Consider the following 25,757-nt stretch of genomic DNA (forward strand, 5'->3'; position numbering starts at 1 on the left):
CAGTATTAAAAAAATAGTCTTACAATATAAATGAGTCAGCCGTGGAGCCCTAAAAGCAGACACTTGATCACCTTTTTGCTTTAAGCATGAGGTGGGAACAGTTAACAGGTTTCTGCCTGAGCATCTCAGGCTGCACACTGGTCGGTACAGCAAACAGCTGTTCACATATATCAGGGCTCGGGATTTCCAGGCCTGAAGGGCCGGTGTTCTGCAGGTTTTAGATATCACCCTGGGTCAACACACCTGAATAAAATGATTACTACATTACCAGGCCTCTGGAAAACTTAAAGACATGTTGAGGAGGTAATTTAGTCATTTAAATCAGCTGTATTGGAACAAGGACACATCTAACACCAGCCCTTCAGGCCTGAGTTCCCCACGTCTTACGTATATAATCTCGGTCCAAGCCTAAATGCCTTTACAAGTAATAAGTTAAATCTTAAAATCAATTGTAAAAGTATTGGACATCCAGCATCTGATTCTTCTGGTTCTCTCTGTAATACTGTAGGGTCTGTACCTTATAATATAAAGCAGCTTGTGGCGACTGTTGAATTGAATTGAATTGTAGAGGGGCAAACTGGGATAATATGTTCACATGTGCAAAATGCAGCTGTAAGACTGCATTTTGCACAATCTGAAGTCTATTTATTGTTATTTCTGATTGTTACCTTTGAAAAACCATTACAAAAACCCAACTGAGAGGAAATAAAAGCACAAATAATAGCCTGAGAGTCAGTAAAACACAGCATTCAGTTTATCCTTGGGATATTCCTAAGGTTCCATTAGTAGCATATATGATGGGAGGGGGAAAGGATTGGTCCCAGTATGGATCTCTGAGGAACTCCACAACTTATTATAGAGTAAGGAGAGCTGTTTGTCACCAATGAAAACAATTTTTTTTGGATTGTCAGATATGACCTAAACCATCTGACCTTTACCAACCCAGACCTGGAGCCTCTCAATCAAAGTTTTATGGTCTACTGTGTCAAATGCACTTAAATCAAGCAGCACATGAACAAAATATTAATCAGTATCCGTAGTTCTTAGTATCATTTGTCACCATAATAAGTGCAGTCTCAGTACTTTCATGTTTATTCAATCTTCTTAGTGCATTTTTGTCTAAGACTCCCTCTACAGGTACAGTGTTATTTCCGGTACAAAATTAATGCCAAATACAGTGGCCTGTACTAGTTCTAGGATCTTTTTTACAGTAGTAATGCCATGGGTTATTTCTTAGCCGAATGCAGTGACCTGCTAGTCCCTAATAACCTCATAACACAGTTAGGGCATCTGGCCAAGCAAAGATCTGTCCTGTAAATACTTGCAAAAACTACAACTATGTTTTAATTTGCATCAAAGTTAATTGTCTTCCATGCCTTTATCAGTAAAATATGAAGGTAGTATCAGTGTTTGAATCTATAAATAATAACAAGAAAAACAATATTTCTCAAAAATCCTAACTTTTTCTTCAATAGAAAATTTATTTAAATTCATCAACCTATAACAGAATAACCCATAAAGTTTCTGCTTTTTATGAAGTTCCCGAAGTAGCTTTAATGTTCCAGTTTTTTTAAAAGGACGTTTGTAAGCTGCACTTTTACAAATAAAGATTTTAAACATATACACATCACTTCCTGATCTTCTTTAAAAAAAAAAAAAAAAAAAAAAGCATAGAAAAATTTACAGTGTATTTGTATCATCACAATGTTTTTTTTTACAAAAGGTATTTACAGCACTAAAAAGGTATAGTTATATAGATGAAACTGACCCAGTTTGCTGCATTTCAACACCAGCTGGTCAAAGAACTTTCAGCATCGTCTCTTTTGTTCTTCATATTAACAGGGGTTTTTTTTTTTAAGCTGACAGCAGCAGATGGCTGTAAAGATGTATTAATAAACAAATGTACACACAAACATATCAGACATTAACATTAGAACACCTAATGTGCAAGAGTTGATGTGGAAACAATGTAGAAATAACTGACCCATCGGGGCAAGAGCACTGGATCGCTGAGGGTGTCTTTACTTGATCCTTTGGGAGAGTATCAGCCTCAAAAACCTTAATTCAATTTGGATCTGAGGAGCTGATAGTTTGTATCAGCAACTCTTTGCCAAGTTCCTCAAGTAATTTTTGTGATGTGGAGGGGCTTCTACAGGGCGAAGCGATGTAACAAGTGAGTCAATGTTATTCACTTCACCTTTTAACAGTTTTAATGTCGTGGATGATCAGTGTATATAAACATCCATCCATCCATTCGCTTCCGCTTATCCTTTTTCAGGGTCGCGGGGGGCGCTGGAGCCTATCCCAGCTGTCATAGGGTGAGAGGTGGGGTACACCCTGGACAGGTCGCCAGTCTGTCGCAGGGCCAACACACAGGGACAGACAACCATTCACACTCGCATTCATTCGCACATTCACACCTAGTGACAATTTGGATTATCCAATTAACCTATCCCCACAAGCTGCATGTCTTTGGACGGTGGGAGGAAGCCGGAGTACCCGGAGGGAACCCACGCAAACACGGAGAGAACATGCAAACTCCACACAGAAAGACCCCGGCCTGATGTTGGAATTGAACTCAGGACCTTCTTGCTGTGCGGCAACAGTGCTAACCACCGTGCCACCGTGCTGCCCGTGGCCATGGTATATAAACATATGCAATATATACATATTGTCCTGCATGAGGCAGGATTCTCAAGTCCTTTATATCTATTTACATGTATGCACTGGATGCAAAACTCAGCTTTGCACCAAACATAGTAAACATTTGTAACAGGATTCTTAATACAATACCTTAAAGAACAAAAATACTTTTCGTTTGCATACCTTTCAGGGCAAAACTCTCTATAAACGTAATTCTACATTAGTGGAACTTCAAAATAATTTGGGTCCAAAACGTTCCAGTTCTAGCATACCAGTCGTATCTGGCTCAGGACTTTTTTTTTTCTCTTCCACCAAATTATTCCTCCTTTTTTATTACCTCACTGATGAACTCATAAAATGCTCAAAAGAACAACTCAAAATCTTCTTTTGATTAATAGAAATAAGGAAGAATCTCTAAAGTAAAAATCAACAATCATCAGCATTGGGATAGTACCTGAGACGAATTACCCTTCCGATATATTCAAAGCAAACATCAAAAGTCACAGTCAGAGTCAATGCAGAGATACAGACAGTCTCTCTTTTCATATCACAGATGAGAGTCCTGTCTAGATCAGCTGTCCTCTGGGGTGTAGAATAATGGAATTGTTACTTGGCTTGGGCCTGATGGCCCCATTGCTGTAGTCAAAGTAATTCTTGAGAGTCTGTGATAACTGGTAGGGGCTCCCATCTTCGTCACTGTCGTGTCCTTCAGACTGTGTGGGAGCCCAGTCCTCTCTCTCCCTCGGCTGGCAGGCGTCTGGTTCTCTGGGCCCGCTGCCGTCATCCTGCTGAGCCTTCAGAGGAACCAAAGATGAAGGAAGACCTGAGTCCTGGTAGAAACAGTATAAAAATAGAATACAGTTTTTCCTGATTTGTCCTGAAAGTTACCAATATTAAGGAGGACCTATTATGCCTTTAATATTTTCTCTCAAATACACAGTTACAACAGTTAATGTTGAAACTGAAGTTTTAAACACTGAGTTCAGCAGATGAACAGGTAATTCCTGCAAGCCAAAACCTCAGGGTTCGATCTGCTCTACCACTTAGTTTCACACTGTTTATTCTAGTTTTGGCTCTGTATGATCAGCCAATCAGATGAAAGTTGGCTAGGAGATGGTGGCCTTAAGAAAGAAAATGGCTAAAATGGATTGCTCCATAAAGAGGATAAACTGTGAGTCAGACAAAACTATTTTACTGGAGTCCAAGAATACATATTTAGTTGGAAATGAGCATCATAGGTCCCCTTTATATAACCAAAGAATTGAAGTTGGACTGAAAAAGGCACAGAGGGGATAAAACTGGGTTTATGATACTTGCACTAAAAATCCAAATTCAAGCTGGATAATCTGTAGATAAACTTTATATTTCTACCAAAACTGTCTATGGGATCAGTGAAAACCAGCTTATTGAGGTAGAAGTCTAGATTTTAAAAAAAGAAAAGAAAAAAAGCTCCTAACACAACATGGACCATATCCTACCATCCAATATTTCTTATGACGTTTTTTTTTGTGGTAAGAGCTAGTGTGCTAGGAGAGAATGCACACTGGTATTCAATCTCTTTTGTATGAAACCTCTAAGTGAAGCTTTGGTCGTGACGACATCAGATTGTAATCCAGATTTAACAAAACAGTCATGTTTACATTCCTGATCCTGTTTCTAAATAAATCCAATAAAGCGTCATCATTTGTAGAAGACAGGAACAATTATAAAGTGGCTAAAAAAACAGATGACGTTTCTTGCTGTTGTTTCCTAAATTGTTTCCTGTCATCCGAATCCCTTTTGTTTTGAGTCCTTCACCCGTCTTTATGTCACATACCACGTCACCCACAGTGACGATGCAAACCCAGCAATAAATACAGCACGTCGTTACCATATGATACATTACAAACAAATCTAAACACATTTCAAACTTAATCTCTCAGACGCTGACACATACCAGCGACATGTTGCTACTGCTCTTCACGTATGACTCCACCCTCTTCCTTTGCGCCTCCTTCCCTCCATCAACCTCAGCTCCTCCTGGAATATCGCTGCCTTCACACCAGATGACCGGACGTCCCAGTTCATCCAGTTCTACGTCTCCTGGCCCCCACCTCCCACCCAGAGTGGAATGGGTGTGCTCCTGTAGGCAGGGAGAGGACATTCAATGTAATGATAAAGTGCAAATCTGAGACAAGATCTAAAAGCATTTTATTTTGAAAAAACCTTCAACATTAGAAAGAAGAAGCTATAGGAACAATTCCTTAGAGACAGCGCAGGCAGAACCAAGATCAGCAGTATTCTCCCTCTACCTGGATATATTTCATCACAGTGAGACACTCACCAGAGACATTTGGCTGTTTTTCATTCGGCTGTCTATTCTGAGCATGGAGTCTTCACCCTGGAGAAAAATAGAAAGTCGCAAAAAAATTAGTGAACCTGAACACGAAGAGGAATATAACAAACCGCCAAAAATTAGATATTAATGATATGTGTCTATGAACGCTGCACGTTTCAGTGTTGTTTGAAGCTGCAGCAGCCTGTAATCATCAGCCTGAGCTGCCAGCGGCTCCACCCGAGCAGGACAGGTGTGTCAACCTGGCTTCCTTCAAGCTTGCAGGTTATTGTTGTCAGCAGGAGAGTGTGTGTGTCTGTCTGTGTGCATATTCCTACCTGGTATCTGAAGTCTGTGCTGGTAGAGTTTATTCTCCTGAAAGAGGCTTGCCTAGAGAAACTCCTAATTTCATCCCTGGGAGAAAAAAATAAAAACCACACACACATTTTGAGGATTTATGGAAAACCTGCATGTTCACAAAATAGATCAGTTTAAATCCCAGTTGAAGTTATTAATAAAAGCATTCTTTAACAATATGTGCTCACGATTTTTCAGATAGTTGTCTCTTAAGCTTGTTCGTTCTACGTCGATGATGGCGGTGAACCACCAAGATGATGATGATCAGGAGGAGGATTACACCTCCGGTGGAGGCACAAATTATGATCAGCAGCAGGTTATCAGGAGGGGTTTCACCAATGCGCCATTGCATCTCTAAAAAAATATAAAAATATGAAAAGATCCGATGACTCTCTCGCATATAAATACATTCAACAACAACACAGCTACATCTTTCCTCTAATATTTATTTTGTAATCCAGACTGAGCTCAACTGTTAATGCCTTGTATCTAACAAGAGGGGGCAGCAAATGTTCAAAATTACACCAACTCAGAGGGAGTTTGGCAAATAAGTCTAAATTTCCACCTGCAAAAACATCAACAAAGCTCACAGCAGCAGAACAGTTTCTCCATTAAATCCCATGAAAATGTATGCAAAATTAGCTTTATTGCACTTACCATCTATATTGAGCATATACTCAGTTTTTCCCCTTCCCACACTGTTCGTGACCATGCACTCGTAGGCCCCACTGTCACTCAAGTGAACGGGCCGCTGAAAGAGGAGCTTCCCTCCAACCACAGACACCCCGTCAGGCAGAGCTCCCCCTTTCCTGCAAGCAATCAAAAGAAAAATGTTACCATTAACTTGCAGATGTCACAAAGAGGTGAACTACGCAGAATTCTGTGACTCACTGTTTGAAACAACAGCTGTGACTCATAGCTGCAAACGACAAAATGAAAGGAGCAGAGTTCAAACCAGAGAGCTGGAAATATACAAATATCTAATGACGTTTGCTTGCAAGCAACAGGAAAAATGCAAAAACTGGTTTGAATCAAGGAAGTTATCCGCTTAGTAAACGCTCTGAAGGATCAGGTTCATCACAGAGTGAAACCACCTGAACCAAAGCATGCAGGGCTCATCTGTATAAACCAGGTAAATACTAGGTTTGGGGGATTGAAACAAGCCCAACTTCTGAGCCCTAAATTGTACAGGCCGCATAATAGAGGCAGTTTCTGATCAGGTCCACTGAGAGGGGTCATATTCCCCCCTGGTTTCACTGTGCTCCACCAGCTATTTAACTACTGCTTTACCCCCCCGTCAAAGTCGCCCCGGCTCAGATTTCTTTTCTCAACACCCCGCCTAGCTTCTCTGACCAGCCTTTTCTAAATCGAGTCACAGGTGGAGATTGCATCTGACACAGCGAGGATGGTGGAAATGATACAGATAAGGTGTGCAATACAGCTTCACTGGCCAAAAAGATTCTAATCTCTCCCATGACTTATTCTTTTTGTGACCTACCACAGTATCAGTGCAATGAAGCAAAGACCTATTGTGAAATGACTGAAACTAGAGTAGTACAATATAGTTTCACTACATGAGTTATACATAAAAACATATTGTGAAACTACTGCCACTTTTTTAAAATCAAAACTGAGGATAAGAATGTAGCTGGCCTCAATAGTGCCAAAAGGTAAAAGTAAAAGTTTACTAGATAAAGCAAATTACATGTTTTATGGTATTATCTGTTACACTTAACAATGACTTTGTCTTTGGAGCAATGTAAAGCAGCTATAAGAAGATCAAGAAAGGTATTTGTGAATTTGATACACATTCTATATTTTTAGGGTTGCTCTGATTAATAAAATATGCACTCATCTGCCACTTTATTAGGTATACCTTGTTAGTACTGGTTGGAGGGCCCCTTTCTCCTCATAAGAGATTGAACAAGATTCTGGAAACACTGTTCAGAGATTTGGGTCCATATTCCCATGACAGCATCACACAGCTGCTGCAGATTTTTGGGCTGCACATACAGTATTATGCCTAAGTTGTAGGTAGGTGTGAAAAAAATGCTGTAAACAAAGAATGCTTTCAGAAATATAAATAATTGTTTATTGGCCCCAAATGTATTCTGCAGCAGGACAACGACCCCAAACATACAGCCAAAGTCATTAAGAGCTATCTTAATGAACAAGAAGTACTGGAAGTGATGGTGGTGGGTATGGCCCCCACAGAGCCCTGATATCAACATCATCAAGTATGTTTAGGATTATATGAAGAGACAGAAGGATGTGAGGAAGCTTACATCCACAGAAGAGCTGTAGTTAGTTCTCCAAGATGTTTGGAACAACCAACCAGCCGAGTTCCTTCAAAAACTCTGTGCAAGTCTAGCTAGAACAAGGGTAGGCAACTCCAGGCCTCAAGTGCCGGTGTCCTGCAGGTTTTAGATATCACCTTGGGTCAACACACCTGAATCAAGTGATTAGTTCATTACTAGGCCTCTGGAGAACTTCAAGACATGTTGAGGAGGTAATTTAGCCATTTGAATCCGCTGTGCTGGATCAAGAACACATCTAAAACCTGCAGGACATCAACACTTGAGGCCTGGAGTTGCCTACCCCTGACCTAGAAGAATTGATGCTGTTTTGAAGGCAAAGCGTGGTCACACCAAATATTGATTTTATTTAGATTTCTCTTTTGTTCATTCACAGCATTTTGTTGATTGATGAAAATAAATGATTAACACTTCCATCTTTGAAAGCATTCTTTGTTTACAGCATTTCCATCCATCCATTCGCTTCCGCTTATCCTTTTTCAGGGTTGCGGGGGGTGCTGGAGCCTATCCCAGCTGTCATAGGGCGAGGGGCAGGGTACACCCTGGACAGTCTGTCGCAGGGATAACACATAGGGACAGACAACCATTCACACTCACATTCACACCTATGGGCAATTTGGATTTTTCAATTAACCTATCCCCACAAAGTGCATGTTTTTGGACGGTGGGAGGAAGCCGGAGTACCTGGGGAGAACCCACGCAAACACGGGGATGACATGCAAACTCCACACAGAAAGGCCCTGCTGGCCTGATGGTGGAATTGAACTCAGGACCTTCTTGCTGTGCGGCAACAGTGCTAACCACTGTGCTGCCTGTTTACAGCATTTTTTCTGCCTAAAACTTTTAACAGCACTGTACATGCTGTGACTCTCCTACATCCACTACATCTAAAATATTGTCTTGTGGATAGAGATGGATCGAGTGGATATTCGTACAGGAGTGGCACCCAGGCTGGTCTTCTGCTGCTCTAGTCCAATAGTATTGTGCATTAAAAGATGCTCTTCTGCATATGCTGATTGTAACAAGTGCTTATTTGAGTTACTGTTCCCTTGCTATCAGCTCAAAGCAGTCTAGCCATTCTCATTTGACCTCTGACATCAACAGGGGATTTTCACCCAGAGAATTGACACCCACATGACCATCTCTGTAAGCTCTACAGATGGCCTCTTGAGAAAAATAGATCCACTATTTCTCAAATAGTCTGGCTTGCACCCTCAGCTATTCCACACTCAGAGTCAGTGAGACATTGTGGGAAATGCACAGATTGATGATAAAATTTATGTTATCTGCCAATTCATATAAAAGTGGAACCAAGAATTTAGCATTAAGACTCAACACACAGAAACAGCTAGCATGACATCTTATATTTAAAGCTGAAATGATAGTTTATTTATTCCACACATGGCTTATGTGTAAGATCATTTCCTTAGTCAACAATCTTTTACATAACCCCACTAAATGAGAAATTACTTCTTTTACGCAGTGTTTTCGACGCAGATTAAACTACAGATTTGTTCTGTGAATGCTCACATGGAGAGACCAGCAGTCAGCCACTCATATTGACTATTGGTTGTATTTTTATATATTTACATTGTTAAAAAGCAAACAAGGGGGAAAAAAAGTCAACATTTAAAAAGGTTTACTGACATTATAACTAAAATTAATCAGTGGAGAGGTTGAAACTAGCACAACTTTAATATTTCAAGATTGCCTCATGACCCAAATATTTTTCACTCAGCAAAAAACATTTGATCACTGTGTGCACAGGGAGAACTGTAATGGCTGGCGTCTTTAATTAAAGTACAGACCCAGTGTTTTACCAGGCATTAGAGTGATATTTAAAGCATGGCACTATGATTAAACGCTTAGCATGTGTCTCCTGCTCTTCCTTGTGTCGCTCACTCCCTCCCTCGTGTGAAACACAATCTTCTAACTTCAAATTTCGCAATGCGACACCGCACCTTTTATTCAGCAGTGATTTGAGCCAGCAGAGGATAGGAACACTCCCCCCCCCCCCCCCCCCCTTTAGATGGGAGCGCACTCCTTTGTTGTTTGCAGGTGTGTACTCCATGTGTATGCGTGTTAGCAGTGGCTTATGTATGTTTTGACTTACATTCCAGTGCCATGTAAAATGAACATTAGCAGCATAAATATTAGAAAGGGGGTAGGTGGGATTTAACATGATATCATCATAGTGTTGTAGACTGCCAGAGTGACAGATGTGTATGTGAAAATGCAGAAAGTACCACGTCCAGGTGAAGTTTTGAGGTTTGGGGTGTCCCCTGCCTTCGCACACCAGCTCAGCTTTCTCCAAACCCACATACCAACGAGATGAGGACGTCGTGATCGTAGCATCTGGGGGGTCTGACACAGAAACACAAATATTAAGTAAGCAGCATCACAACCTAGTGTCTCCTATGCTGCATAATAGATCAAATAGAGAACTTTGTAGAGCAGCAGAGAAGATACAAAGAAGTTTGTTTGCACCATAAACACAACAGATGAAGTTATTTCCTCCTCTTAAATCTCAAAATTTCAAATGTTATCTGGGAGGTTTGGAGTCATTACTAAGCATATTGAGCACCAGTTCAATGATTTTAACAGTGAGTACATAATATTAGCAGAAAACTTAAGCTTGAAACCTTGTATTTAATCCCATTTTAAAAGCAACCCACACCTTTAACATATGTCCTTCAAATCAGACAAAGAGGAATTGTTGGAACAATTAAAGTTTTGGCACAGTTATACAGTAACAGTTGTCAAGGACAGACTATTACTGATAAACTTTCCCGCCGCAGGATCAAATCTGCCGATAGTGGCTAATATTTACCCAGCTCTTTAATCTCAAAGACTGACAGTTAAGCCTTATAAATATAATTTGCTGGGCAACTAGAGTCAAAAATATCTAATTGGTTTACGTTCCCATTAAAGGGAAGAGCTTAAAATTTGGCCCATAGCCCAGCAAAGAGCAACTGCAGTGTCATTCCATACAGCATACTGATAAGTATGAGCTGATTTAGTTTGCATGCTGAATACAGCTCTGTCTTTCACACTCACAAAAAAAGAGTCATTAAGGTGGTACTCAAAGATACAACGAATGAAAACATGCTGAAGAAAGTGCAGGAATCCTCCAGGTTATAAAGAATAAGTTTAATATTTTGAAAGTAACTTTTGCTCAGATGCATGAAGTTGAGTTATCAGTGATAGACTGATGGATGGCAGACCATCCACATAATGCTCCTTTTATACTACAGCACCATAATATCTTCATTTATGTAATATTATTAATATATACAGGTAGTATACATACTGTACTCAAGTATTAATTTTATGGGAGAACTTGGCAGTATCAAAAATGGTTATAGAACTTTAACTTCTCGAGTATAAAATATAAAAACCTTTAAAAATGTAATATTTTTATTGATTTCAATGCCAACATTTTGACACCATTAGAGGAAAAACATGGGCGTGGTTAGTACTGTTAGTTATAGCTGTGTTGCAAGTGTTAGTCTTCAGAGTTGTTCAAACATAAATATTAACTTAGTGGCTTCGTATCATCACAAACACACCTACATAAAAGGGAAGGGACCAACTTATTAGGTCAACTTGTGATATTCTTAGTATGGGCTGAATATTTAACAAGTGTCCATTGAATATTGTGAACTGAATATTATTATTTTGGATGAGATGTAGAAGAAATGTTGTTTTTTTTAATCTAATACTTTTTTGTCATTTGGGAGTATTCATAGTTTCTACAATACTATAAGAAATCTGCAAAAAACATGATTGTAATGTTTGTTTTTGCCATGTTACCTTCTATAACTGGCATAACTGCTGTTATGCATTCAAATTTCTGCTTTTAAAACATCAGCGTATGCTGGTTTAAGTAGTAACCTATAAATATTTAACAGCAGAGGAAAGAAGGATTAAATCGCGATACGTCAAGGATCAGCGCAAAGCTTCAAGTGAAAGGAGAAAGGTGGGACTATAAAAACAGTGTTTAAGAAATCTGAGAGTAAAAACACTTCTGTCATTTTTTCCTTTATTTGTTCTTGTTATTAACTAAAAAGCCAGGCGTGTCCCAGTTCTTTACATATTCTATATGAGCATATAGTTTGGACTAAACAGCATAAGTGTAGTATTTTAAAACCCTTTGCAGTGACGTACACTGCTTCATACAATGCAAGGTTACAGAGCATCTATTTACAGCTGCAAAACACACCAAAACAAAATATGGATGGCACTGAGAAAGCAGTATTGGGGCGTGATGATCTACTAATTAAATTAGTAAACAGTAGGAGGTCCAGGCATTTATTAGGCATCAGCCATCACTACGCGTGACCTTTGTGTAGTACATGTGCAAATTAGTTACTGACGAATGTCAAGATAAATTATTTCATGTTGTTTTAAAACTTTCATGGTTAATTGACTAAAACTGCTTTCAATACCCACACCCTTCGCTCACTGGTTTGTGCATGACATGTGTCTGACGGATGGACAGTGTATACAAAACCAAAGCTCACATTCCTGCACTTTCCCATGAATGAAGTTTGAAGTGAGACATTTGTTTCAGACAAGGGGAAGGGAAAAAAAGGTCACCGCCATAGCGCTTTTGTCACTGTCGCAGTATCAGTGAGCGACTCGGTGGTGACAGCTTCGCTGGCAACGATCCACCACGACTGATCCTATTGGTGATTTAAGATGTCTGATCAGTGCTCAAGCTTGGTGTGCTGTATGTTAAGGCTAAATTATAGGGCTGTATCTTGTATGGAGACAGAATTTTCTACCAAAAAACTTGGTAAAAACAGATAACATTCTAACTTCTCCACATTTTATATTTGCTTGAATAATTTCAGGAAATGTTTTTCTGACGGGCAAGAATGAGCAATGTGTAATCCCCGACCTGTAAAGAATGAGAAGGGGCCAGTGACGGGTACCGATCTCTTCCTTATTTTTCCATATCATACTCTGTGACTTTTCTGGTTCCTTCTATTGTTCTTCCTTGAACCAGCAATATTATTTCTGCAGTAAAACCCAACTCAGCACTTAAAAATATGATGTTAATGCCACAGCTCCAGTCTGTTTTACTTCTGCTCCACAGCTATACTCACATTGAACCTCCAGGCGGTTGCTGATCCTACGCGGCTCCTCCAGGCCGGGATGCCACACTAAACAGTCCAGCTTTTTCCCGTTCATGCTACGCAGGGGGTGGAGCGAGAAGTAGCTGGACACTGACCCAGTCTCGCTGGTGCGGTTCTGGACCGTTCCTGAGATGTCGGTGTCCCACGAGAGAATGGGAAGTGGGTGACCTATAGCCCGGCAGGTGGCTGCCACACGGAAGGATTGGCCCTCCACAAGAGTTACTGGATCCAGGGAGGAGATGGGTAAAACTAGACAACAAAAAGGAAAGAGGTTAATTTAAGTCTTCTGGTTTGGACTTTCTAGCTGATCCTTTGCTGAAGTACTAAATTAAAAAAAATGCACAATGAGTTCAGTCATCAGATTACAAAGTCTCTTTCCCAAGTTAGTTTTTTATTTCCACTTCTTGGCTCTTAGATCTAAGGGGGTAGATGATCCAACACTTGTCCTGACTGGCAAATGAAATCTGTTTGAGGGATTAGCATGAAAGTTTGTACAGCCCTTCAAGTCATAGAACTGCCTAATGATTCAAAAATGTTCCTGCTGTACCAACAACAGATTTACATTTGCATTTTTCCGCATACCTTTTGTAAAAATGTTATTTGATCTACAAAAGTTAAATGCAAAGTTAAAGCAAAAAAAACAAAAAACAGGCAAGAGTGCAGTGAAATCTTCCAGGTTGCTGAACCAGCTACAGATCCGCTGACTTTCTATTTAGTGCCACCAGCAGGGTGACCTTCATTGATCCCTCTAGATTCCTATCTTCAAATAACCACTTGGACATGAAACCACATGTCCCAGTGGTTTAAAAGCTGGTTTAAAACAAAAAAGAAAGAAAAAAAAAGGTTTTGAACTTTACAGTCATCGTCGCCCATTCATTCCACCTTGCTGGAATTGGGCATTGTTAGTGGGTGTGGCTTATGTGACTGACAGGTGCGGGCAGACACGTGTAGCTCTAGCTGTCTGCTCAGCCTCACCTGATAATGAGTCATTGAACTGGACCTATCCATGGTATTTGTGGAATTTGACTATTTTTGATATAATACATGAAACAATTAAATTATAGTATTTTTCTATTATAAATTAACAGGTATCCATTTCTGTACCATGTGCATTAATGCAACTTGCACCAAGTGTTAGCAGGTCGCAACACCAAAAAGAAAGGTTAAAAAAAAAAAAATCAAAATGGGAAAAGCTATCCAGCTAATGCAAATCTACTTCCATCTTTTATATACAGTGTATAAACAGTATACATATACAGTATATATACAGTATACAGAGTAATCTTTTTGTGCTTTAATGTGCCCACTTCTACTTTGGAGAATTTCCCACATATTACAGTTGTGGGTTTCCAACTAAAAGTACCATCAAATTCATTGGAATTGTGTAAGAACACCAAGTTGCAAAACTCTCTCAGAACAGGTCACCTTTGATGTTTTCACACAGCTACATCTTGTTTTTGTTGCCCCGTCACCAACTGGTTTAACACGATTGTGATTCACACTGCAGTCATGACTGTTGTAAACAGTTACTGGCTGGTTAACTCTTTCCACTAATGTTTGGATTATTAATACATCAGACAAAACAAGTCGGTAGCATTAACAACAACAGCTATTATGGATTAACTGACAAAGAAAAGGGCACCACCTGAGGAAAGCTCAAACCTTTAAAAACAGAAACTAGTAAAAAAACAAAACACAAAAGCACAGCGCGGCATATCAGCGAGGGAAATATGCTGCACTCATTGGCTAACAGTAATAAAGGAATGATTCCAGCTTTCTCAGTGATAAATGACTGACTCACAGCCAAGAAAAGACACAACTCAAGAAAAAGTGAGCAGCGGAGATGTTCTCCCCTCCAAATATTTCAGCTCTCACATTATTTACCTGACAAACTTATCTGAAAAGTGCCCTCATGAGAGAAGCTATGTTGTAAAACATGCTGATACCTCCATCCTGGTCATTTTTCATCCAGTTAAAATAAATGTATCCGTAAACCAAACACCCAGTTTTTTAACAAAAATTCCAAGTCCAAATGTGACTTTTCGGCTTTCACAGTAGGGTAATTTCTCTAAAACCTATTCTTTCACATTAAGAACAACATGCCCAGTTTGTTCAGTTTACAGTTTCGACAGTAACATGTGGGCAGGTAGCCTCCTGCATCAGTTTCTGCACTTACAAATCAACATTTTACAGCTGAATGTTCCAACATGGAGGGAATTCAGTGCTACAGGTTGTCTCTTACTACTCTGTGTTTCTGTTGATTTGTCAGATTTGGGGCGTGTTGAGACAGGTCTGTTACTGCAGATGACTGGCAGCGAAATGGGAAAGTTGTTTAAAAATGATAGCATCATTCCAGGGTTTACTTCACAAAGGATCCGTCCAAAAACAGTATTCCCACGGCTGTTATTATGGTTGTAAAGGAGGAAGCCTGGGGACAACAGCGGCACCGCAGAAACTGTATACATCAAAATGAGTTTTTAAAACATTTGAAAGGGGACAGAATTTTAAGCTCTTTTCTCAGTGGGAAATTACTTGTGCCAGGCTTTAGTTGGGTGCAAAACTTCTGCAAAGATCTTTCAAAAGACAAAATAAGGAGTGGAAACAGGTGATTTTAGGCTAAAGAGGAAGCTTTTCTTCTGCCACAGACCTGGGAAATCGAGGGTGGCAGCTCTTTAAAACATAACCCTGTTTCCACAATTATATCATACTTTTTAATAGTGATTATACTTTATTTCGCTTTTCTTTGTATATACACAACATGCTTTTTCCAGTCGTTTCTCTATCATCCTCCCTTCTTTAGAGGAAGAATTAAGATTATAAAGATTATGGGGGTGTAAAGCTCTTTATGTAAACTTGTGATTTAAGGATATATACGAAACTTACATCAATGACAAACTTATCTCAAACTCAATCACTCCTCGTGGTGGAAACCTATTTATCTTGGATCTCGGAAAACCCTCTCCATCTTTCTGGAACACCAAATAAACTTGCAAATGTTTTGACAGCTGAGCTGCTATCTACCTACCAGAATCAGAATCCGCATAACATATTTTGGGTGTATGCAGATTCTGTGGTGCTTTTTTATACTTGAGAATATTTTAAACTATTTCTTAATTTTTAGTTGGAGTAACAGAATAATATAGAATTAAAAGAATTTCCCTTTTGGCTTTTCACATGCTAAAACCTAAAGTAAGCTGACAGTGCTTGTGGCCATGCTGGCACACCTTCTGAATTCCCCCAGTCACCAGTTCCTCTATGAAGATATGATGGTGTAAACATCATTACAGCAGCTCTCTCAGGATTAGGGACATGTGGGCGAGAAGATTAAAAAGAGAGAGAGACAGAAAGGATGATGAGTCTTACTCCAGACGGTGAGGGCAATCTTCTTCTCAAAATTTCCACTGGGGAAGGTGGAGATATGGCAGGTGTAGCTGCCCTCGTCCGACTGCTCTGTGTTCAGGATGATCAGAGCAGAGTTCTTGATGGGGTTGCTGTTCTCGAACCTCACCCGACCAGAGTAACGCCCAAACTCTGTCAAACAACAAAAACCTGAGGTGAGCATCTTCAACACTCACAAAACGTCAAACAGACCCTTTGTCAAAAGCATTAGCTCCAGGAAAGGAGAATAAATGGTTGGACATTGTTAAAATAAGCCTCCAGTTATCAAGCAGAGGCACAACAGACAAATAATAAAGAGTAATCCAGGTACAAAACAATGGTCTGCTGGGATGATCTCATTTCAAATAACTACATCCCAATTAGAGACACAGCAACAATTATTTTGTTTTATTTTCTCATGTGTGTACTTTTAACTTGTGACTCTAATTTGAACTTATGGATAAAGTTGCTATTAAAGACGATGCGTCTAATTTATCTTTACATGAATAATTCTGAAAGTGAAATGATGTGTGTTATAAGCAGAGTAATGTAACAGCCGTTAAACCAGGTCTACTCATAGTAGTGAGTACTCTTTAACAACAGCAGTATTTAAACGATTAACAAAGGTAGATGTAGCGCATGATTCACATTCACTCATACAATCATGGCCCACTGGACCAGCTGTGGGCCTCTGGATCAAATTACATTTCCATTAACCAGCACATGTACCTCAACCTTCTGACTTCACCAATTCACAAAGCAAATCTCCAACCTCCAGATCTTGCACTGAAGCTGTTATGATTAGTTAAAACTGTAAATGTTAAAATGCTTTTCCTTGAAGCGTGGCTTCAGACTGCTCTTTATGCTCAGTTTCAGACATTTTTTTCTATTCTTAGCTCCATACGGTGTTACTGAAAGTGGATATTCCCAATGTCATAATTTCAGGCACAAAGCTCTGGCTATGAGCACAGAAGCTCCACCCACATTCTGTTCAAAACTTTATGAGGGGCAGCCAATCAGAAGAAAGTCTGCTTAAAGTTACAGTATCTAAAATCTCTCGCTAGATGTCGATAGATTGCAGATCAACTGCATAAGTGCATAATACTCGCTGCAGGACAAACAAACTGTGACTGAAGTTCATCTGTAGTGAGCGCAGGTTGACAGTCCGCTGTTTACCTGAGCTGTCAATACGTGTCCATGTTGATTTGGGAGGGAGCTGTAAAACTTTGTGAAAGGAGTCTGATATGAGTCGATGAGTCAGTGATGTTCATGCTGATGTCTAATCTGCTGACACAAAGTAATTGTGACAATATTGGGAATAGATAAGCATGTTTATGCATGTTTATTATGTGTCAGAGCCCTGACTTCAGTTCAGGAGATGAGGCTTGAGGAAAAGGATGATATTACGTCTAAACCAGGGGTGTGTCAAACATAAGGGCGGGGGCCGCAATTAGCCTGGCAAAGACTCCAATACGGCACGCTGGATGGCTTTGGAAAATGTGAAAGTCAGTATACTTTTTTTTTTTTACAGCTTTTCCTACCCTTAAAACCTCTCTCATGGCCAGTCACAATATGCCAAAATAATTCAATTATACATTTCTGTAATTTTACATCTTAGTTCTTACATTGGGGACAGATTTCTTTTACTTACTAAAGCAGCATTTTTTGCCATGTAGAAAACCTGAGACATAATGTTGAAATTGCTCTTCCACGTCTTATATTAAGACATTTCATTGATCGAATGCGTAGCTAAACATTTTACACTGACAGAAATTGGAGTTAGATACAAATTCAAATTTGCCACCACAACATGTGAACAACTGCGAGCCCTGTTCTCTTCCATATTTGGCATACTGCGCACGTGGTCAGTTTCTATTGACATTGTGTTTTATGTGCAAATCTCAGCCACAGTATCCAAAATATCAGGCCAACATGACAAACCATCGCCTGCTTCTATGCATTTCTAATTGATTAATTTTGAGTTGATCATAATGCATCAGTGATTAGAAGACATAATTACACACTAATGCGTATTTATTAGTAAAATGTATATTTTTTTATTAAATAATGTGGGTTTTTTTTAAATTTCTGATTGTATCTTTAAACTGTGTTAGCTAACAGTGTTAGCTGTGAATCAAGTAAAGCTCCAAGAAGAAGAATACAGAGCTGAAAGTGAGCTTAATTGGTGCACTTTAGTAAGACAACAATACATGTTTCTAATACCCTGAAAAATAGAACAATTAAATGAAATACAGACATTCTTAAAGCTTATTAGTATCAAAGTCTTTCCTATATTTTGTTATTAGCTGACCACTTTTATAGTATTTCTTTCTCAATGATTATGATTTAACTTATATGCACAATCACATGCAATTTATTAAATGTACTTATGGTTTTGAGTGAACTTTGGTCTGCAGTAATGAAGAACCACCTTACCTTAGCGTTCCTGATTATTATAGAGCATATTATAGTACGTATAGGTATGGTTGGCATTTGTCAAGTCATTAATGCTTAGGTTGCATTATCTCTATTTTTTTTAGATAAAGCAGTTATAAAGCAGATATAGCATTCGATAACTGAGGTTCAAATCCATAAACAATAACCTGATGAGGGCAGTGTGTGTAAGTGTATTTGGAACCAAAGGATGCACCAAATAGTTGTTTTGGTCTTGATAATAAATGCTTGTACTAAGTATCATGTCCAAGGACTGCTGCAACTGTAGCATCTGCTGGGAAAACAATGCTTGACTTGCACCTCGTTCATTACACCCCCCCCCCCCCCCCCCCCCCAAGAAAGAGAAAAGAAAAAAGCTTTGCCAAGACGTTATTACTGAAATTTTTATTTTCCCCAAGGACTTTACAGGAGCTTCTTCAGTCAAGTACCTGTGTGGCCGTCAGTGAAGTGAGCTGTGATGATCATATCTTTGCTGCCATCTGAAAGCTCCTTGTACCAGGTGACCTGCACCACCTTCTGCTCACCCTCCACCAGATACTGACAGGGGAGTCTGGTTTGAGTCTCTGTCACGGAGCGCAGGGTGGTGACGGGGTTAGCAGGCTCCACAAATCCACCCCCCACGCGCATGGCTGAGGAGGGAAGAGAAACATGTGGATTTAATCAGTGGAAGATAAGGCATATTTGGAGAGTGTGATTTTGGATTAGGAAACACAGCAAATCATTGGCATTTGTACATTTTGAAGACTAAATTACGTTTATGGTATTTCGCATGGAATTTCCAAATCAAGTGATGAAGCATGCAGTCATTTTTACTCATCACAGTAATCTCTCCGTAATTTCACAGAGACCCGCCAGACTGTCAGTGCCAACACACCCAAATATGTTGTTCCAGCTCCTCAAAGTGAAGAAATACAAAACAGACATGACCTTAAGGCCTGGGAACCTGTGACAACTATTTTGCTACTATTTAGTGTTTTTGCCACTCTTCTGTTATCCAAAGTGTTTGTGCTTCCTTCCAGACAGCTCTTATGACCAATCCTGTTCAGGATGATCATAAAAAGCTCGACATTATCCTATAATGCTCCAGGCAGAAGGTCGGGTATAGCCTATACAGGTTTGTGTATAGGCAAACATTTACAATTACAGGCATTCGCTCATTCACCTAACCAGCTTGTCTGTTGACATGCCAACACCGAGAAAGTCACTAAAAACTGGTTTTAGGTGACTTTTAAAAGCAGAAATTGCCTCTTGTTTGTGAACAAACTTGCTATTCATGACAGAGCAAAAACTTTATTACTTCATATTTCCTTGTTGACAGTAAACAATTCAGACAGACTGCCTTTATATTAGGAAACATAGAAAAGTTTCCACGTGTGTAGTTTCTTTTAACCCTTTCCCACATAAAAAGAGCATTTGACTCCACTGAGTCCTTAATGACGAGATCTGACACCTAAGTATATATAAATAAAAATGTGGTTTGACCATCATTAGAATAGGTCTTGGATTTGCTTTTTTTTCCTTATGTAAAACCAGTCATTAATTTTTCGAAGCCGGCTTGAACTACCAGAGAGAGAAACAAGGTTTACTCCCAGTAGGGGTCCAAGAGGGTGAAGACTACGAACATCTGCCCGCCAACACATGTTTACGCTTCTATTGTTTTACATTTCATTGCATTAGAAACATATTTCAATCTTATCTATTGGATCTCAACTCATTTTTTTTTTGTTTTGCTGTCTCATTGTTTGATGACTGATTTCATTTTGTGTCCTATGATCTTCCCGCTGTTTAAAGTTTGCTTTATTCGGTTTCATTCCGTAATGTCTTTCTGCATCTCCATGTTTCAAGTTTGACTTGCTTTTGGTTTTAAAGAACGCTTTGCGACAGAATAAAACTAAAACAAATTCTTCGTCACCTGAGCTCAGGTTTCTGTGTGAGGAATAAATGTGGATTTGATTAATGAAAACTTGCATTTAATTAACTCACTGGTAAATGGTAAATGGCCTGTATTTGTATAGCGCTTTTACTAGTCCCACCTAGGGACCCCAAAGCGCTTTACACACCCAGTCATCCACCCATTCACACACACATTCACACACTGGTGGAGGCAGCTACAGTTGTAGCCACAGCTGCCCTGGGGCAGACTGACAGAAAAGTGTTTTGCAAAACGCTGCCTGCACACTGAATCCATTCTGGCACAAAAGTAGATGCTTTTTAATGATATTTTATAGAAAATCCAGGATTTACCCAACAATTTAGCAACTCAAGCACAAAAAGACAACTGCTGGTTCTTGTCGACTCTCAGTGACGCGTTTCACGATCAAAACTGTTGAAAAGCCATGAATCGGAACTGACTAATGGCTGGAACATTTATCACACCTGGTAAAATGTCTACGTGTATCCGCGAGAGAAACAGGAATGGGTGTGAAAGCCACATCAACAACTCAAACAGGAGATGCAAAACATTTGCACTTTGATTTCTGGGTTTAAAGTTTTTTTTCTTCCTTGCTCTGTGGTTACTGATTCACAAGCTTAATCAATGATTACAAAGAAGCCAATATAGGACGGACTCCCACAGATCTGATATAGTCAGTACAAGGACACACTGACAAAGCGGTGGCACAGACAGGAGAGCCGACATGCCTCTTCACACAGACAAAGTTCAAAAGTAGGTACAAAGAACTACAGTGTGGTTGACCTAAATGAGGACCAGACCGAGAGAGACCGCTCGAGACAGACAGACTCAGATTTTTGGAGGAAGGAGACGATTTGACAATGTGAGCCGAGAGATAAACTGAAAGAAAGAATTATACAAACACACACACACACACATTCTAGACAAACACTGGGGCGCCACAAAGCTGTTGTACAAGCTTTTCTTGTTCGTTCAAACTGCTGTGGTCAAGAGTAAAAACAACACATTCACATTCATCTGTTTGCTCCTTCATCTGGAGCAGAACAGTCCAAACTAAATGTAAAATGATGTTAATCTCCATAGATGAGGAAACAAAAGCAGACGAACATTATCAGAATTAGTCACCAAAAAAAACAGGAAGACACAGGTTGGGCCACGACTTCTAAATCACTTAGTAAGAGTAAGAATGTGATGGAGCTGCATTCTGTTCTGCTGCTTCTTTCTCCACACCTGCACGGACAAAAGTATGTGGACACCAGAACAGTTCACCCATGTTCATGGCTGCAGAATTACTGATAACTCTGAGATAGTCAGCTGGCCTCACGAGTGCAGCAGAACAGCAGACTGTTAATTAATGCTACAATTTTAAATACGATCAACTTATCTCTGTTAAGATGCTTCAAGCTACAGATTTTTAAGCTGTCTGTAAAGCATTTACTTGATCTAGCTGTCTTAGAAAATCCCACCTTTACCTAAAAGCTTCTCAAAAAGGAGTTTTAGTGCAGTTATGTGATCGTGGGAAGAGGAATGGTTCATTTGAAGAACACGAATCAGGATTTAGTGTTCATCATATCACTGAAACAGTATTGGGAAGGTGGAGTTCACTATGCGTGTCCTGCTAGCCCCCAGTGCAGCATTTGCTATTCTTGATCACAACATTTTACTGCAGAGATTCAAACACACCATCAGTGTTAAAGGAAATGTGCTGCACGGCTTTGAATTATATCCATCTGATAGATTCCAGTTTGTGTAAATGTAAATCAGGAGCCTTCTTCACACACAAAAGTTGGTCATGGAGTTCCAACCCTTTTTTTTTTTTTTAAATATAAATATATATATTTCCATACTCCATTGGTACCTGTGCTGGGACCTTTTTGCATAATACATGCTTCCTTTAGGCACTACAAGAAAAAACTGCATGCACTTTCATTGCTGTGCAGATGACACCCAACTATATTTATCCATGAAGCCAGACGAGACAAACAAATTAGTTAAACAACAGGCTCGGCTTAAATCCATAAAGGCCTTGATGAACTCCAATTTCCTGCTTCCAAATTCAAATAAAACTGTACTCTGCATTAAGAGATTTAGTGGCTAACCAGGCATTCACTGTGGATGGCATTACCTGGGCCTCCAATAACACTGTGAGGAGTCATTTTTGACCAGGTAATTTCTTTCAGTGCTGACATTAAGCAAATATGTAGGACTGCCTAGAAACATCCTGCCTCAGAGTGATGAGGAAAACTGCTTACTTCTAGGCTGGACTGTAATTTATTATTATCAGGCTGTCCTAAAACCTCCCTGAAAAGCCTTCAGTTGATCTAAAATGCTGCAGAAAGAGTACCCCCCCCCCCCCCCCCAAATGGGCCTTGTTCTGCTGGAGGCATCTTCCTGTTAAAAAGGAATTTGTCCTTCCCACAGTCACCAAGTGCTTGCTCATATTATATCATCTTATTGTTGGGGATTTCTCTCCTTTAGGTCCTTTACCTTACAGTATAAAGCACCTTGGGGTGACTGTGTGGTTATTTGACATTATATAATTACAGCTGAAATGAATTGAATTGAGAACCATTTATCTGAGGGTAGCTAGATCTGTAGCACAGGTCAATACAGGTTATCTAAAAAAGCAAAAGGCATTCCCAAATATATTGCAAAAAATTTGGAAGGACACTGTTGTCCAAAACAAACATTAGTTTTATTGGCTTGTTGTACCATATAGCTACTTGCAACCCAGGGCAGGTCCAGAAGGGCATGAGGTGGCACCTGTCCATGAACTCTGATTCATTTGAGGGGTTTTTTATATATATATTTAGTAGCCAGCAGAAAAAAAGCCTAGCTGTGTGATGGTGCAGCTAATGCACATGCAAAGAAAGAAAGGAAACGAAAGACTGTCTTCTAAATTATTGTAAATTATTGTTCCTTTTATGCATGTTGTACAGGTTTAAAACCTACCCTGGGTATTACTTTCTTGCTTTCGAGTACATCTGTGCGCACAAATTAAAAATGTAAAGGTACTTTGATGAGGCACACCCTAGAATCTCACTGCAATCTAAAAACTTTACATTTCTTAGGGAGTTTTAGTCAAGCAATGACTTGCAATTAAAAAAAAGAAAAAGAACTATACACAATGTGAAACTAATATGGTTTCTCACCAGCACCTTAAACTGCAGCTCAACAAAAACTGGAAATTTAGTCTTTTTGCTTTATTCTGACATTACTCAGTTTAGACTGAGATGATTTGCAGTGATATGATATTCGTTTAGTGACGCAGTCAGCTTTATTTTGTCTATCTAGATGTTACATCTTGTGGTGGCTGGGGGTTGCCATGCTCCCAGCCACCCCATTAAAAAAATCCTAGAAACGCCCCTGCTTGTAACAGCTTGTCACAAGTTAAAGAGTTTAAGGGTGGCTGTAGTTCAGGTTTTCATTCATTTCTCCAGTTGAATTATTGCAATTAAAAAAATCAGAAGTAGCCAAAAAAAAAATAAAAAAAATCCAATATGTCTGTTTAGAAAAAGCAAAAATTAAAAAGTTTTCTAAATTTATAAATCTTTGGTGACATGATGATCTTAAGATTTGGAGACAGAAATCATTGCATGTTGTAACAAAAAAATTGCACAATTTGGCCAAAACCATGGCAAATAAAGCAAAGGCATAGAGACTTATGAAGACTGCAATAATAATAATTCAGTGTCTTAAAAAAAAGAGCCCTTCTATATTGTAGGACATTGTTTTAACACTCATAGGAAGATTGCTGGGTTAATTACACCAACATTAAGCACAAAAAGCTACCACGAAGTTCAAAATGTATAGATTTTAGACACTATATCCAAGCTTTATGCCATGTCTGTCAAATGTTTAATCGTCACAGACCCAATTAACAGAAAGGAGAACACAGAATTCTCCAAATGACTTGCTTAGACAGGTGATTCGTGTTTTATGAAGCAGTGTCACTGTTAATTTACATGCAAATCAATGTAACAGAAAACTCACCGATAAAAGAAAGCAATGCCAGGAGCGCAGCACGTTTTCCAGCTGACTTCATGTTTGGTTCCAAAGTAAAAGTTTCTCTTTATTAGCCTCCTTCTGGGAAATTCAGATCTCGTGTTAAGCTTCCATGTTCAAATTCAGTTGGGAAATTGAGGGTTGGTTTAAAAAAACTTAAAAATAAAAAAAATAACCCGCAACAAGGAACCAGGGGCAGCAGATGTTTCCTGTTCAACTGAGAAATAATGTTTAAAAAAATCACACTTCCACTGATAAAGGAACAATGGTTAGCAAAAAGCTGATAGAGGCTCTATCCTCATTTCCAGTGAAATGAACAAATAAACGGAAAATGTTAAATCTGCATTTGAGCTTTCGCACGACAGAAAAATAAAGTTCGTGTTTATAAAAGAACAATCTCGCTTGTCACGCGAAGGCAGAAGCACCAGAATACAGGTTTGGTTTGAGTCGCTACACCTGTTTCCCTCCGCCCCGCCCACCGACACGCCCACTAGCGCTGCGTTCAGGTGACGCAAGATGAAAATGCAGTGGTAGGGTCGGAAAATTAACCAAAAATATACTTTATGTCAAGCAATTTCACTAGATTAAATTCTTATATCTAACTACACATGTTTAGGGATCAAATTAACAGTTAAACTGTTGATCATTTGATTGTAGTCTGCAATTTTATCAATAAGCTATAAAAGTAACACTAATTAACACCCCTACTCTTCTTGGACAAATCCAACAATGTCCTCTTACAATTGCGCAAGTAAATAAAATTCTTACTCTGGAGAGTATTTATCAGACTTTGTTTGAAACGAATGTATTAGTGGTGGCTACTTTTATTTATGAATCTATTTTGTCTATCAGCTAAACTTGCATTTTATTTTTTGTTTGTTTGTTTGTTTTTCCCATTTTGCTAATCACCAAGATCAAGAACCTTTTATATTCAAGATAACAGATCACAAAGAAAAACCAGAACAAAATAAGAGAAGAAAAACAAGATCAAAAAGTAAAAGAAAAAGGGTCAAAGAGAGAAAAGAACACGAAGAATAAAACAGTAGTTAATATTGTGTGGTTAAAACCTCCACTACTCTGGCTTACCAGTGACAATGAAACTGAAATAAACAGGTGAACTGCACAAACATGGTTTAAAATGACTCGCTTCCATGCTTGTATGAGTGTAGAATAGTTACTTTCCTGTTTGTTAGGAAGAATTTTAGATGCTACAATTTTTAATGACAGCATCTAAAGGA

General features: G+C 39.2%; 1 protein-coding gene across 2 annotated transcripts; it reads right to left on the reverse strand.

Moving 5' to 3' along the window:
• Window positions 1–1,860: 1,860 nt before the first annotated feature.
• Window positions 1,861–24,957, reverse strand: nectin4b (nectin cell adhesion molecule 4b). Of its 2 annotated transcripts, none has more exons than XM_085139323.1 (11): window positions 24,508–24,957; window positions 19,031–19,231; window positions 16,134–16,301; window positions 12,741–13,019; window positions 9,876–9,993; window positions 5,972–6,123; window positions 5,503–5,668; window positions 5,296–5,371; window positions 4,967–5,023; window positions 4,580–4,765; window positions 1,861–3,437 (listed from the first exon to the last, which is right to left on the reverse strand). In XM_085139323.1, the coding sequence occupies exons 1-11, from the start codon at window positions 24,557–24,559 to the stop codon at window positions 3,210–3,212; spliced, it is 1,683 nt and encodes a 560-aa protein (XP_084995449.1). In that variant the 5' UTR covers window positions 24,560–24,957; the 3' UTR covers window positions 1,861–3,209. The 2 variants fall into 2 exon arrangements, with proteins under 2 accessions (XP_084995449.1, XP_084995448.1); XM_085139322.1 differs by having other exon boundaries at window positions 1,861–3,473.
• Between the last annotated feature and the right edge of the window lie 800 nt (window positions 24,958–25,757).

This window comes from Neolamprologus multifasciatus, chromosome 18 (genome assembly GCF_963576455.1).
Source record: "Neolamprologus multifasciatus chromosome 18, fNeoMul1.2, whole genome shotgun sequence".
Lineage (NCBI taxonomy): Eukaryota > Metazoa > Chordata > Actinopteri > Cichliformes > Cichlidae > Neolamprologus > Neolamprologus multifasciatus.